This window comes from Aethalodelphis obliquidens, unplaced genomic scaffold (assembly GCF_003676395.1).
Source record: "Aethalodelphis obliquidens isolate GAN/ISIS:26980383/991018 unplaced genomic scaffold, ASM367639v1 scaffold8, whole genome shotgun sequence".
In the NCBI taxonomy this organism is placed as follows: domain Eukaryota; kingdom Metazoa; phylum Chordata; class Mammalia; order Artiodactyla; family Delphinidae; genus Aethalodelphis; species Aethalodelphis obliquidens.
Genome location: NW_020837952.1, coordinates 4,770,786 through 4,786,262, shown reverse-complemented (window position 1 = coordinate 4,786,262; position 15,477 = coordinate 4,770,786). Strand labels below are relative to the sequence as shown.

The 15,477-nt window shown below is 46.9% G+C and overlaps 1 protein-coding gene and 1 pseudogene across 4 annotated transcripts in view; both read right to left on the bottom strand.

Moving 5' to 3' along the window:
- Positions 1-2,406: 2,406 nt before the first annotated feature.
- LOC113620516 (3-hydroxyisobutyrate dehydrogenase, mitochondrial pseudogene) lies at positions 2,407-6,074 on the bottom strand (annotated as a pseudogene).
- Positions 6,075-9,835: 3,761 nt separating this feature from the next.
- The window catches only part of AMHR2 (anti-Mullerian hormone receptor type 2), a 7,101-nt gene continuing 1,459 nt past the window's right edge, over positions 9,836-15,477 (bottom strand). For 2 of the 4 annotated variants that reach the window (XM_027106439.1, XM_027106440.1), the window contains 9 exons: positions 15,200-15,391; positions 14,854-14,928; positions 14,587-14,717; positions 14,241-14,471; positions 12,609-12,723; positions 12,294-12,466; positions 11,957-12,104; positions 11,658-11,794; positions 9,836-10,760 (listed from right to left, as the gene is read on the bottom strand). In XM_027106439.1, the coding sequence (XP_026962240.1) occupies positions 10,563-10,760; positions 11,658-11,794; positions 11,957-12,104; positions 12,294-12,466; positions 12,609-12,723; positions 14,241-14,471; positions 14,587-14,717; positions 14,854-14,928; positions 15,200-15,391 (1,400 nt within the window). In that variant the 3' untranslated portion in view covers positions 9,836-10,562. The remainder of the gene's footprint in view (positions 10,761-11,657; positions 11,795-11,956; positions 12,105-12,293; positions 12,467-12,608; positions 12,724-14,240; positions 14,472-14,586; positions 14,718-14,853; positions 14,929-15,199; positions 15,392-15,477) is intronic. The other 2 variants (XM_027106441.1, XM_027106442.1) reach the window with 2 other exon arrangements.

The window sequence follows — 15,477 nt, the reverse complement described above, 5'->3', positions numbered from 1 at the left end:
TGAGATATGTGGGATCTAGTTTCCTGACCAGGGAATGAACCCAGGCCCTCTGCGTTGAGAGCACAGAGTCAACCACTGGACCACCAGGGAAGTCCCAATTTTTTTTCTTTTTTTTTTTTTTTGCTGTACGCGGGCCTCTCACTGCTGTGGCCTCTCCCGTTGCGGAGCACCGTCTCCGGACGCGCACGCTCAGCGGCCATGGCTCACGGGCCCAGCCGCTCCACAGCATGTGGGATCTTTCCGGACCGGGGCACGAACCCGTGTCCCCTGCAACGGCAGGCGGACTCTCAACCATTGCGCCACCAGGGAAGCCTGGAAGTCCCAATTTTTAATTTTTTAATTAAAATTTTTTTGTTATATATATTTTATTGAAATACAGTTGACATACAATATTATGTTTTACATAACCATAGTACATATTGATATATTTTTATATCAGGTTTGTGCTAAATATTTGAGATGAATTGGGACTGGCACTTTTTTTGTTTTTGTTTTTAACGCAATTTATATCTGAGTTACTTCTTCCTTGTAAGATCATTGAGTTTGAAATAAACTATTGATGTGTCTATATGGGCATGATGCCTCTTAGAATTTAAATATTTAAAACTATTTCTTTTTTAAAGCAGCTTTATTGAAATAGAGTTCATATACCATACAATTCACTCATTTAAAGGGTACAGTTCAATAGTTTTTAGCATATTCTGAGCTTGTGCCACCATTGCCATTATTTAATTTTAGAACATTTTTTGTCCCCCTTAAAATAATTCCACACCCCATTAGTAGTGAATCCTCATTCCTCTCCCTGCCTCTCCCCCATTCTGCCCAAGCCCTTAGCAACCACTAATCAATTTATAAATTCTCCTGTTTTATACAAACGGAAAATTGTACAACATGTGGCCTATCGTGACTGGCTTCTTTCACTTTGCATAATATTTCAGGGTTCATCCATGTTGTAGTATGAATCAGTAGTTCATTCTTTTTTATGAAGGAAATACTGAATAATATGCCACTGTTTGGATATACCACATTTAGTTTATCCATTCATCAGCTGATGGACATTTGAATTGTTTTTACGTTTTGCCTATTATATATATCACTGCTATGAACATTCATGTACAAATTCGTGCATCCATATGTGTTTTTTATTATCAGCATAGAAATGTATTTGAATTCAAAATTATATGGTTATATTTAGAATAATGTAATAATTATCTAAAACACATCATCCTTGGCTCTGAAATAGTTCTAAAGATGTCATTCTTTTTTTTTTTTATGTCATTTTTTTGAAGTCAAAAAACATGTAGTAAGAATGTACAAGGAGGACTGCCCTGGTGGCACAGTGGTTAAGAATCCACTGGCCAATGCTAGGGGACACGGTGTCGAGCCCTGGTCCGGGAAGATCCCACATGCGGCAGAGCAACTAAGCCCGCGCACCACAACTTCTGAGCCTGCGCTCTAGAGCCTGCGAGCCACAACTACAGAGCCCACAAGCCACAACTACTGAAGCCTGTGCGCCTAGAGCCCGTGCTCCGCAACAACAAAAGCCACCTCAATGAGAAGCCTGGGTGCCGCAGTGAAGAGTAGCTCCCACTCACTGCAACTAGAGAAAGCCCATGCAGCAACGAAAAACCAACACAGCCAAAGGTAAATAAATAAATAAAATTACTAAAAAAAAAAAAAAAAGAATGTACAAGGAAACAAAAATATAAAAAACAAGTTCGCTGAGTATTGGGAGTTGTTACAAGAGAGACACACCAAGATAAATGTAACAGAGTCCAAATTATATACCATGCAGCAAGGCGTTCTCTTGCTTTATCAACTCCTAGAAAATAAATTAGTAACCTCAGTAATGCAAGAATACCACCACTTGGTTAAAAGGACAAACTTTCTGAGGGACACAGGTAGTAATTCACTATACTTCCCCTTTCTATAAGTCCTTTCTTCACACCAGTTTATTTTTGTTCCCCTAAAATATGTTTTATCCTTTAAAAAAAAATGTGGTTTTATTTGTAAGTTGGAGTAAATAATATCCTGATTGAAATATGCAACTATTTAGTTAAAGATGCTCAGGGATCAAATTTTTGAAAAAGGTCAGTCAGCTAGTTAGCAGGGACCATCAGTAGCTAACAGAAAAAAATTTTTCAGATATTATATGTTTGCTAAATGGATTAAAAAAAAAAAAGGGCTTCCCTGGTGGCACAGTGGTCGAGAGTCCGCCTGCCGATGCAGGGGACACGGGTTCGTGCCCCGGTCCGGGAGGATCCCACATGCCGTGGAGCGGCTGGGCCCGTGAGCCACGGCCGCTGGGCCTGCGCGTCCGGAGCCTGTGCTCCGCAACGGGAGAGGCCACAACAGTGAGAGGCCCGCGTACCGCAAAAAAAAAAAAAAAAAAAAAAGAATAAGCAGTTAAAAATGGGTGAAAAATCCCAGGGTTTACTGTGACCAAGACAATCAAAAGCAGACAGACCCATTTACTTGTGGAGCAAGCTATAAGGAGGTTCCAAGATAGACTCTGGTTTCCAACAGTGTCCACCGCCAAAGGGCAAACTCAGAATGTCTCCTCCTCTGTAGAAACTGGAACACAGATGAGCAGGCTTTTTCTGAGTAGCCCTGCACATACATCATCCTGTAGATCTGATGGGCTTGACTGCCCAGAATGATTGGGCTCTTTGTGCTAACCACAGAGTCTTGTGCTAATCCCAGATCCTTAGTCATGAGTGTTGTTCTGAATCCACCCTGATAGTTATTAGGCAAGGGAACTCCGTGAATCATGCCAGGTATGGGATTATAAGTATCACTTGACCAAAGCTGTCCTGAGCTCACATACAGGATTTTAGCCAATGGTTTTGGGTCAAGCCCCAACCTGATTCCCAGATTCATAGCATCAGCAGTTCCAATCATACCATCCATACCAGCAGCGTGTTGTAGCCGATCCTCACAGCCTGCCCAGTCCCAAGGGCTCCCAATGCACCACATTGGAGCCCTTGTACCCCAGCAACTCTTGGGCAGCAGCAAATTCATCTGTGACTCCTCCCACCATAAACATTAGGTTCCCAGACTGAGCAGCTCCCACACCACCAGAAACAGGGGCATCCATGAAAATTGCTCCCATTTTCTCAACTTTTTGGCCAATTCTTTCGAAACTGTAGGATCAATAGTACTGGAGTCTATTAATAGTGAGCCTTTCTTCACTTTTGTTGGAATTCCATTTGCTCCAGAATAAGCTTCTATTGCACTGATACTGGTGGGCAACACTGTAATAATTCCGTCAGCTTTTTGGGCTACATCTGCTGGGGAAGACACTACCTGTATACCTGCATCAAGAAATTCTTTGCATGCATCAGGGAACACATCATAAATAACAAGTGGATAGCCACGTTTCATGAGATTTTTTTGCCATTGGATGCCCCATTTGCCTAGTCCAGTGAATCCAGCTGGAATCTTAGAAGCCATTGACCTAGAACACACCACTGCAAGGCTGGCCCCTGCCAGCGGCTCCAGTAGGGAGGCTCGAGGCCCTCCACAGAGCTGTAAGGAGGCTGCCTTGCTGCCCCGGCTCATCCACTGACTGTGAGGGTGCGTGGGGACGCGTGCAACCACCATATGTTTTCAATTCTGTTGGGTATTTACTTAAGAGAGGAATTGCTAGGTAATACGGTAACTGTATGTTTAACTTTTTTGAGGAACTGCCAGACTACTTTCCAAAATAGCCACACCATTTTATACCCCCACCAGCAATGTATAAGTGTTCCAATTACCCCACATCTGCACCAGCACTTGTTGCTGTCTGTCTTTATTAGTATAGCCATGCTAGTGGGTATGAAGTGGTGTTTCATTAAATGTCCTGTCAGCATCCACTCTGGCCCTCTTCTAATTCATTCTCCCACCTCAGAAATTGTTTTCTAAAGCCAACTGTGACATCACCCTACTGCTTAAGATTCTTCAACGGCTTTGCATTATCCTTAAGACAAAGGTGGAAAGTATTTTTACATGTACGTATTCATTTTTGTTGAATAGGTAATATGTTCACATGCTTTGAAAACCAAAAAGGACCAAGAGGTAGAAAGTGAAAAGTCTCCCTCCCGCTCTTGTTCTCCTTTACCCAGCCTCCCCCAACCCACATAGCCCACACAACCACATAACTGGTTTCTTATATATACTTCCACAGTTTCTTCATTACAATCAAGCAAATACTGATATAAATTTATATCCCCTCTTTTAAGTATACAAACAGCAAACTATGCAGAGTTTAATTTGCAACTTTCCCCCCACTTAATATATCTTGGGGATGTTTCCATACCAGTCAGCACAGTGTGTCTTCAGTCTTTTTCACAACCCTATTTGATTCTTTTGTATGACGTACCATAATCAATTTAACCAGTCAAAAGATATTTGTGTTATTTTCCATCTTCTGCTACTAAAAACAATGCTGCAACAAATAACCTGACAAATATGTCATTTTACATATTTTTACTTTTTTATAGGTACTGATGAATTACCCTCCATAGAGGTTATATTTATTTACATTCTCACCAGCAATACATGAGTGTCTGTTTCCTCCAACTTGTCCAACAAAAAAATACTCAAAATCTTAATACTGCAATGTCTGCAGTGGTCTGGCCCTGCTACCTTGCTGGTCTCCTCTCATACTACTCACCCCTGGCTTTCTGCTCTTCAGCCCCTAGGCTTCTTTCATCCCTCCAGAAGATCTTGGTTCCATTTGCAGGAGGGCCTTTGCACTTGCTGCTTCTGCAGCCTGGAATGCTCTCCCCATCTCTCTCCACTTTGCCTAATTAAATCCTGCTCATTCATCAGCTCTCAGCTCCAGGATCACTTCTTCAGGGAAGCCTCCTTGACACCCTCGTCAGGTAAAACTCCTTTGTTGCAGCCTCTAGTCGAATCTTGTCTTTCCTTTAGCACACCTATCTCAGTTTATAATTAGACATGAATCAGTAATTACTTAATGTTAGCTTCCTACGTTAGACTGTAAGCTTCTTGAAAGTAAGGACACTTAACAGTTCACACAGTGCCTGGTACATAGGATGGTATAAATGAATACACTGTTAAATAAATAACTACATGAATGAATGAATGAACAAATGGACAAAGAGGAATAGAGCAAGGTGGTTCTGGAGTTAGAGAGACTTGGATTCAAATCCTGACTTTGACACTTATTGTGTGACCTTGAATAAGTTATTTAACCTCAATTCCCTCATTTGTAAAACAGCGGCAATGGTACCTACCTCATAGGGTTGTGATGAGATAATCGTGTGTCTGTCACATAATAAGTACTTACTATATACTACCATGTATTACTATCATGATTCTTGTTAATATTAAGAACTTTTACTGTTAGACTAGGATGATTTTAACCTCTCTTCAGGACCCTCATAGGTTGCCAATATCCTCCATACCTCTCTTCACCTACCTGCTAGTTGGGAAATTCTTCCTCAGATTTAAACTCAGATTTATTTTTTTTTTCCCACTCCAAGCAGCTTGTGGGATATTAGTTCCCTGACCAGGGATGGAACCCGTGACCCCTGCTGTGGAAGCACAGAGTCCTAACCACTTGACTGTCAGGGAATTCCCTAAACGCAGATTATTTAAAAAGCATTTAAATAATGCTTGTAAAGCTCATTTCTCTGATTCATGAAATCATTAATGATTTACCATGCTTCTGTCATTCATTCATTCAACAAATATTTCTCAATCTATCCAGGTACTGTTCTAAGCACTAGGGATAGAGTGAAAACACAGAGAAAAAATCCTTGCCTTCATCGAGGTAATAACTTGGTGGGAGAGGCAGAATATAAATAAATATATAATAAAATGTCAGATAGTGATGTGTACTATGTAGAAAAATTAATTGAAATAAGGGGAGGAGCTGTGGTGCCAGTATTTACAGATCCTTGTAAGCCATGGGAAAGAGTTTAGATTTTATTCTAAGTGTGAATGGAAGCCTCTGGAGGGTTATGAGCAGAGGAATGACATGATCTGATTTTCATTTTAAAAAAGTCATTCTGTAAACCAATGTTTATAGAAGCATTATTCATAACAGCCCAAAGATGGAAACAACCCAAATGTCCATCAACAGATGAATGGATAAACAAAATGTGGTATATGCATACAATGGAATAGTATTCAGCCCTAAAAAGGAAGGAGAGTCTGACACATGCTACACTATGGATGAACCTTGAAGATATTATGCTGAGTGAATTAAGCCAGGCACAAAAAGACAAATGCTGTATGATTCCACTTATACGAAGTACCTAGAGTAGTCAAATTCATAGAGACGGAAAGTAATCAGCAGGGACTGGAGGCAGTGGGGAATGGAGATTGATTGTTTAATAGGCAGAGAATTTAAGTTTAGAAAGATGAAAAAGTTCTGGAGGACGATGATCACAGTTGCACAACAGAGTGAATGTATTTAATGTCACTGTACTGTACGCTTAAAAGTGGTTAAAATGGTAAAATAATAATAATAGTAATTATTATTATTATTCTGGCTACTGTGTGGTGAAAGAGCAAAATAGGGAGAAATGGTTAAAGTGGAAGCAGAGAACGCAGTTAGGAGGCTACTACTGTATTCCAGAGAAGGAATGGTGGTGGCTTGGATGGAAGTTGTAGAGATGATCAGGAGGGGTCAGACTCTGGGTATTTTTTTTTTTTTTAATTGAAGTATAGTTGATTTACCAGGTATTTTTTTTTAAGGTAGAGCTTAGCAGATTTGGACTGGAGGTAGAGGTGAAAGAAACAGAGAAATGAAGGATGAACCCAAGAATATTGAGCAACTAGGAAATAGTTGTGTCATTTACTGAAATAAGACGGGGGAGGAGCAGATGTGAGTACTTTTGGACAAAGTTAAGTTTAGGATGGCTATCAGATATCCAAGTGGAAGTGTTAAGAAGGCAGTTGGATTTGGCAGTCTGGCGCTCAGGGAGAGGTCTTGTCTGAAGAGAAAAAAATCGAGAATTATCAAGGTATCTAAAGGAGCCAGTAAGCCAGAAAGAGAAAAACAAATATCGTATATTAATGCATATATGTGGAATCTAGAAAAATGGTACAGATGAACCTATTTGCAGGGCGGGAATAGAGACGCAGACATAGAGAATGGACATGTGGACACGGCGGGGAAAGGAGAGGGTGGGACAAATTAGGAGATTAGGATTGACATATATACACTACCATGCGTAAAATAGCTAGTGGGAACATGCTATAAAGCACAGGAAGCTCAGCTCAGTGCTCTGCGATGACCTAGATGGGTGGGATGGGGGGTGTGGGAGGGAGGTCCAAGAGGGAGGGGATATAGGTATACATAAAGCTGATTCACTTCATTGTACAGCAGAAACTAACACAACATTGTAAAGCAATTATACTCCAATAAAAATAAGTAAATAAATAAATAAACAAATAAAGGAGCCAGATAGGGACTTCCCTGGTGGTCCGGTGGTTAAGAATCCACCTTCCAATGCAGGGGACACGGGTTCAATTTCTGGTCGGGGAACTAAGAACCCACATGCTGTGGAGCAACTAAGCCCACACGCCACAACTACTGAGCCCATGCGCCACAACTAGAAAGTCTGCAGGCTCTGGAGCCCATGCACTCTGGAGCCCATGTGCCACAACTACAGAACCTGTGCACCACAACTAGAGAGCCCATGTGCCGCAACTACTGAGCCCAAGCACTCTGGAGCCCACGTGCCACAACTAGAGGGAAGCCCTCGCACTGCAACAAAGAGCCTGTGTGCCACAACTAAGACCTGACACCGCCAAAAATAAATAAATAAATATTTTTAACAAATAAAAATTTTTTAAAATTCAAGGAGCCAGATAAGCTCAGCCAGGGAGCAGGGGTAGCCAGAGTAGAAAAGAGGGCCCAGCCCGTGGCCTCAGGCCTGCCAATATTTAGAAACTGGCAAGAGAAGAGGAATGAGCAAAGGATAAGAAAGGATACAGATTATCCCCTTCTTCAGTGAGGAAGTGGAAAATCAGAGGAAAGTGTGAAGAAAAGATTCAAGGAGGGAGCTATCAAATGTTCAAATGCTGCTGATAAATTATGTAGGATGCAGACTGAGAACTGGCCATTGGATTTTGCACGAATAGTGAACTTTTAAAAATAAATTTATTTATTCATTTATTTATTTATTTTGGCTGCGTTGGGTCTTTGTTGCTGCGCGTGGGTTTTCTCTAGTTGCAGCGATCAGGGCCTGCTCTTCGTTGCAGTGCACGGGCTTCTCACTGCGGTGGCTTCTCCTGTTGTGGAGCACGGGGGCTCTAGGTGTGTGGGCTTCAGTAGCTGCGGCATGCGGGCTCAGTAGTTGTGGCTTGCGGGCTTAGTTGCTCCGCGGCATGTGGGGTCTTCCCGGACCAGGGATCGAACCCGTGTCCCCTGCATTGGCAGGTGGATTCTTAACCACTGCGTCACCAGGGAAGTCCCAAGAATAGTGAACTTTTTAAGAGTGGTTTTTGGTTTTTTTTTAAGATGTTGGGGGTAGGAGTTTACTAATTAATTTATTTTATTTTTTTGCTGTGTTGGGTCTTCGTTTCTGTGCGAGGGCTTTCTCTAGTTGTGGCAAGCAGGGGCCACTCTTCATCGCGGCGCACGGGCCTCTCACTATCACGGCCTCTCTTGTTGCGGAGCACAGGCTCCAGACGCGCAGGCTCAGTAGTTGTGGCTCACGGGCCTAGTTGCTCCACGGCATGTGGGATCTTCCCGGACCAGGGCTCGAACCCGTGTCCCCTGCATCGGCAGGCGGACTCTCAACCACTGCGCCACCAGGGAAGCCCTAAGAGTGGTTTTAATTACATTCTAGGGCTGAAATTTTGCCTGCAACGAATGAGAAGAGAACGAAACGTGAGAAGGTGGAGGCAGTAAATAAAAGCAATTCTTCCAAGGAGTGTTGGTAAACAAGAAGCAGAGAAATGGAGCAGTAATCATAAGAGAATGAGCGAAAAAAAAAAGAGGATGGGCAGTCTGGGAAGGGCTTTTTAAGATGGGAGAGTTTAAATCATGTTTGTAAACTGATGTGAATAATCCAGTAGAGAGAAAAAATGCTTTTGCTGGAGAAAGAAGGGATAACTGAAGGAGCAAATTTCCTGTGACCAGGAAAAGAGGGGTTCAAGTTTACATGAGGAGACATTGACCCTAGATAGGACAGTTCACTTAGTACAGTGTAGTGGTTGAGAGAATGACCTCTTGTTACCTGAAAACTGGGTTCACCTCTTGGTAGGTGTCAAGCCAAAAGACACAACCAAGCCAAAGAAGAAGGAAGAAGATGGAAGGATTTATTGCTTGCAGCAAGTAAGGAGAACACTGGGAATCTGTCCCAAAGCAGTGTTTCCCTGAACAGCAAAATTGGGGAATTTTTAAGCTAAGGGTACATGCATATTCATGAAGGGGCTTGAGCAGAGGAAAATTCAGCATAGAAGTGGGGCAAAGGTTGACAGAGTCCAGCTTTAGTTGATTGAAGTCATGAGTGTCAGAAAAGGTGAACATCATCATTCCATTCTCCACCTTGGTGGGAGCCTGCAGAACTTATCAGATTGTTATATATACCCCTTGAGGAGGAATTAGGACTCTGTTTTATCCCTGAACTATTGTTTCTTGACAGCTTTTCCTTTGTTCCTGCATTCCCTCAATTCCCTTAAGATCTTTTTTTTTTTTTTGGCTGCGTTGGGTCTTTGTTGCTGCGCGTGGGCTTTCTCTGGTTGCAGCGAGCAGGGGCTATTCTTCGTTGCGGTGCGGTGGTTTCTCTTTGTTGCAGAGCACGGGCTCTAGGCACATGGGCTTCAGTAGTTGTGGTACACGGGCTTTGTTGCTCTGTGGCATGTGGGATCTTCCCGGACCAGGGATTGAACCCCTATCCCCCGCATTGGCAGGTGGATTCTTAACCCCTGTGCCACCAGGGAAGTCCTCCTTGCAGTTTCTTACTGCACCACATGACAGTACAGCTCACTGGGCCAGAAATGCGCTACTGCTCCAACACTCCTGGAAAACTCCTGGTCTTCAAGACACATCTCAAGCATCCTGTGCTCTGTGAGGCCTCCCCACTCAAGCCTCAGGAGAGGATACTGCCCCAGGACACTGTATGGGTGGCCAACAAAATGAGCTGTGGATCTCGGAGCAGTTTCAGAGCAGCAATTTCATCTTTCTCATCCTTTCCCAGTGCCAGTGTGAGATGCCACCAAATAAGGGCTTATGAAAGAGAAGGAAAAGGAGAGAGACAGGAATGCAGGATCACTGGGAGGAAGGCCTCAGGACCAGGACATAGAGTCAGGGAAGCTGACTTTATCTCTTTCCTGTGCACACCCCTCCCCACACCAGTCACTGTTCAGAAGCAGTGGATTGGATACCCAGGGAAGGATCCATCCAAGCATTTGACAAGTAGGAAAAGCCGTGGCGAGGCAGAGCAGACAGGCATCTGATCACCATATTTATGTTTCCATGTACACCGACTCTACATAAACTGCATATTTACACATGAGAACTGGTACAGGCAGGTTGAGGATTTCTGGAACAAGGGCCTTGCTGAACACTCAAGTGGCAGACACCCAGCTGAGGCCTACGAGGGAGAATGGCAGGGAGGAGGACTGGAGAGACGGTCTTCTGGGCAGCCATGTGGACAGCCCTGTGGGAAGGGGTAGGCCTCCTGAGGATGGGCCAGGGAAGCCAGGCGCTGCTGTACACACTCAGCTGTCAGCCGTGCTTCTGGGTCTGCATCCCAGCAGTCCTCCAGGAGTTCTCTCAGGCCACCAGGGTCCTGGGAAGAATGACCAGGAGGCAGGCTTTACCCCAGGATCCTGAGTGGCCCCATGAGTGGCCCCAGGGTTAAAAGGTATCTATCATGGCCCTGTTCTCAACACTCTTCTTCTGATCCTTCCTGGAGCCTTCTTCCTCCCCTTCACTGAAATCCAGCCCTTTGCATCTTGTTCCCTATGAGACAGGTTCTCTCCAAAGAGTCCACCTTTTCCTCTGAGGAGCTAATTCAGGTTAATTAATGGCTTACCGTGCTGATGGGAAATTACTCTCCTTCCTCTCAGGCAATCAGGGTCTTCTACAAACAATGCCTGGGCCTTTGTTATCTAACCCAACAGACACTTGTGCAGTGGAAACTTCAGATCAGGTAGCAGAAGAATGGGCTTCCTGTTAGGAAACTATTTTCCTCAGAAACCCTGAAATTTCACTATTAGGCCACTGTTTTAACCCTTTATACTTAGTTCTGGCTTTTATTGGGTCATGGTAGAAACACAGATGTGTAGGACAAAATGAGGAATTATTGGATTAAATGTTGGGCTCCAGTGTACTAGGAGAGGAGCCATCTTGGGGGCAGAGCTCAGGGCAGAAGCAAAGCCAAGGAGGGCTTCCTGGAGGAAGGAACTGAGGAACAGGGCAAACTGATGATGGAGAGAAGAGAGACGAACAAAGCAAGACTGAGCAAGAGGAAGGTGTGTGTCTCAGGAATGGGCTGTGTGAGACTTACGGTGGAAGGGGATGAACTGAGGTTCAGAGCAAGCTTGCCCTGCTCCAGCTGAACATGAGCCAGGAGGGTGGGAGATGAGAGGGGATAGGAGTAGGTGGGCTGGTCCTGGTGGACAAGTCCTTGAAGCCCGTGCCAGGACTCTGCAGGTCCCCAGCCCACCAGCCTGTGGCCTCTTACTGTGGCAAAGCAGCACCAGGTGGATGGGATGTGAGGGCGCCTTCTCTCCTCCACTGCCAAGGTCCACAGCTCACAGGTGGTAGGGGTGCTACCCAGTTCTGCCTCATAGGCCAGTTGGAAGGGTGGTGTTCTGCTGTCTGGGAAGAGGCACAGGGGGTGTCAGCTAACCCGAGGGGGTGCCTTCTTGTGGAATGGCCAAGAGGAAGAAGGGAAGAGCCTCCTGGGTCGGGAGGTAGATGGGTCTGGAATGGGTGGGTGGGGCATGAGGGGAGTGAGGCCACTGTCACATCCAACCTTACCGGGTCTCAAATCTGGGCAGCGGCTCATGATCTCCCACAGGAGCAGAGCCAGAGAGTAAACATCAGCTCGCCGGAGGGCCGTGCCCCAGTCCTGTAGGTCCAGAGTCTTGTCCAAGAGCTCCGGTGCCATGTACCTCTGGGTGCCAGCCTAGACAGCAAGGCATGGAGGGCCAACAATCATCACCACGGCACTCCTCACCACACAATGGTCCACGCAACAACCCCCCAGCTAGACTCAGCAACGTCCCACGTGCTATAGGTGCTGCCGCACTGTTGTCACATCTTCATCAGCACCACCACCAGCATCCTGGGGCTCACCCTTATCCAGAGTACTGACCTCCATGATGGCAGCTGGGCCTCGGGGTTGAGTAGGAGCCCAGGTTGGGGGCTGGGCAAGGCCAGGGAGCACCAAGGCGAGGCCCAGGTCTCCAATGGCGCATGACCCATCGTCCCGAATGAGCACATTCTGGCTGCTCAGATCCCGGTGGGCGATACCTGGTTTATACTGGCCTGTGGGAGAAGCCAGGTTGAAGGGACATGAATCCTCTTCCTCTCTCTTTTTGACCCAATCCTTCCCCTCCAAGCTAAGGGAAAATCAGAAACAGCGGTGTGGCTCCTGACTCCCATGGCTTCCTGCCCCCAGCTCACCCACCATCCTGCCAGCGTTCCTCATGGAGAAACGCCAGGCCCTGAGCCAGGGACAGTGCCATCCGCAGGGAACTTCCCCAGTCACTGGTGTGCTGGGCCAAGTAGTGGCACAGGGAACCCTGGGGAGAAGCAGAGAGAAGAGAGGGACACACAAAGCTGGAGGTGGCTGATCCACCCCAGGGAGCAGAGATCAACTGATCCCCCTGCATCTCCCAGCAGACTTACACACCGACACACCCAGGGCAAGGCAGCAGGCAGTGGAGGAGTGAGCACGTGCATCAGTTGGATTGACAGGAAAAACAGTAGCTCTAGTTCAAGTGTCCCGAGCACTTACTGCGTGCCAGGCCTCCTGTAGCCCTCACTACAACCCTGGGAGGTAGGTACTCCTGTCACTCCTGTTTTACAGATAAGGAGTTTGCTGGAACTCCCTGGGCAAGAGAGTAGCAGAGCTTGACCCTCAGCAGTCTGACTCCAGCATCACTCACCTTTAGCCACCTCATACTGCCTCACAGGACTTGGGGTAAAGACAGAAACAGAAGAGGCAGAGCGGGTTAGGCGGAGCACCCTCGCGAACCACCTGGCCTGAGGTGTCACCCTGTAGCCGAGCGCGGATGGGGAGAGCCGTTGGGTAGGAGAGCAGCTGGCAGGGAGCAACTGGGAATTGGAGGGAAAGGAGCAATAGAGTCCCTCATTCTGCAAACATTACTGAGCACTTTCAGTGTGCCAGGAAAGGTAAACAAACAAACAAAACTAATAAAGCAGTGATTTTCGAGCTAGTCAGTGAGGTACATTGGTTAAAGAAAGGACTTGCCAGAATTCAAGATTTCAGAGGTGAAGGAATTACAGGTGCTGATAAAGTCCCACATCCTTAGCAGGCCCACAAGGCCAGTGTGGTCTGGCCCCTGCCTACCGATTCCTCTTCATCCTCTCTTATAGTACCTTTATTTATTTATTTTTTTCAATATTTACTTATTTGGTTGCACCGGGTCTTAGTTGTGGCAGGTGGGCTCCTTTAGCTGCATCTCGCGGGCTCCTTAGCTGCAGCACGGGACTTCTTACTTGTGGCATGAAAACTTTTATTTGCAGCACACACGTGGGATCTAGTTCCCTGACCAGGGATCGAACCCAGACCCCATGCATTGGGAGCGCAGAGTCTTACCCACTGCGCCACCAGGGAAGTCCCTCTTGTAGTACCTTTTCTTTCCGCACTTAACGCACTTGACATTTTACACATCTTCTTGTGTTTGCTTGATCCATTTCTGCTTCCCTACTACTCTATAAAATCTGGAAAGGCAGGGACTGGGTGTGTTTTTCCCAGCACAGGAAGTGCGACATATAGTTCATAAACATTAGTTGAATGCCTGGAGGTAATTCGTTAACAATGGTTTTCCTTCAGGTTGGGAATACGAATTGTTTTGATTTCTCCCTTTTCTTGTCAATGTAAGTCAAAAACGTTAGCAAGTACTGCTTATAATAATAAAAGGTAAAAACAATACAAATCACTTTTAATGTTATACAGAAAAGGAAATCTAAACAATAAGAATAAAGCAAAAGAATAAGCGTGGACACAGCACCCCCGCCCCGTCACCTTCCCACACACAGGCACACACACACATATGCGCTCCTCAGCACTCACCTTGGGGTGTAGTTCCAGTACCAGCAGGGGCCCACAGGGCAGGGGACCAGGGCTGCCCCTGCTGGCGGTGATCAAGCGGACAATGTGGTCATGCCGTAGGCCCGGCAGCCCGTACAATGCTCTCTCAGCTTGGAACTGGGCCACAGCCCTCAGGGGGAAGGCCTTGATGGCTACCAGCTTGCCTTGCAGCCGCCCGGCCCACACCACTGCGTGACCTCCTTCCCGGATTACCTGGTGAGGACATGGTGCTGGGTGTGGGCCCCAGCTAGGAGCAGAGCCAGGCTTCCTCCCCAGCACACCCTCCGAGAGCGCCCAGAGGAGCCCGCCGCCCACCCTCCCCGGGCACCTGGGAGAAGCACAGCTCGGGCAGCTCCGGCAGCTCGGCACTCCAGTCCCTGCCTGAGTGTGGCTCCGGCTCCGGCTCTGGCCCTGGCTCTGGCCCACCGTGCACTGGGCAGGCCTTCCGTTGTAGCAGGGCTGAGGCAGAGAAGAGCCTTAGGGCCGGCGTGCATGGGTATGGAGACTGGGAAGGGGGCTTTGTGGGAAGTGATGGGGGTCAGGGCGCTGGGACAGTGTGTTGGGGTCACAAGGGAGGGGTGGGGCAGATTAGTACCCAAGATGATGTTGCTCAGCAGCAGCAGGAGAAGGAGCAGCCCCAGCAGCACCAGTGCCGTCCAGATGGACTCGCCTGGACGTTAAAGCCAGAACGCGGGCTGGATGAGCCCTGCCCCAAATCGTGCTCTCTGCTCCTCTCCCGCTCCTCAGAGAAGTTGCTTCTCCACCCGCCCCCACCCTGGTCACAAGCCCCTTTATCTCCCAGTCACCAGGGCAACCAACTTCTCAAGGCCAGGAGGAGGAACGCTTGGGATGGGGGGTAGGGTGAGAATTGGCCCTGGTTCTACCTCTCATTCTAACCTGGGCTCCAGCCCCCACCTGGCTCCAGCATCCTGGGTGGCTACCTGGGATGGCCTTGGGACCCTGGGAACCAGGTGTCCCAGGGCTCCCCAGACGAGGCAGATGGCTGTAATTGGCATTGCAGAAGTCAGTGCCACAGGAGCAGGTGAAGAGAGTAAAGCTGGAACTAGGATGGGCTCGGGGGCTCGGATCACAGTGGGGGGACTCACAGCCTGGCTCATCACTGTCTCGGCATCCTGATGGGATGGGATTGGGAGAAGAGGAGAGAAAGGGGGCGAGAGAGAGAGAGAGAGAGAGAGAGAGAGAGAGAGAGAGAGAGAGA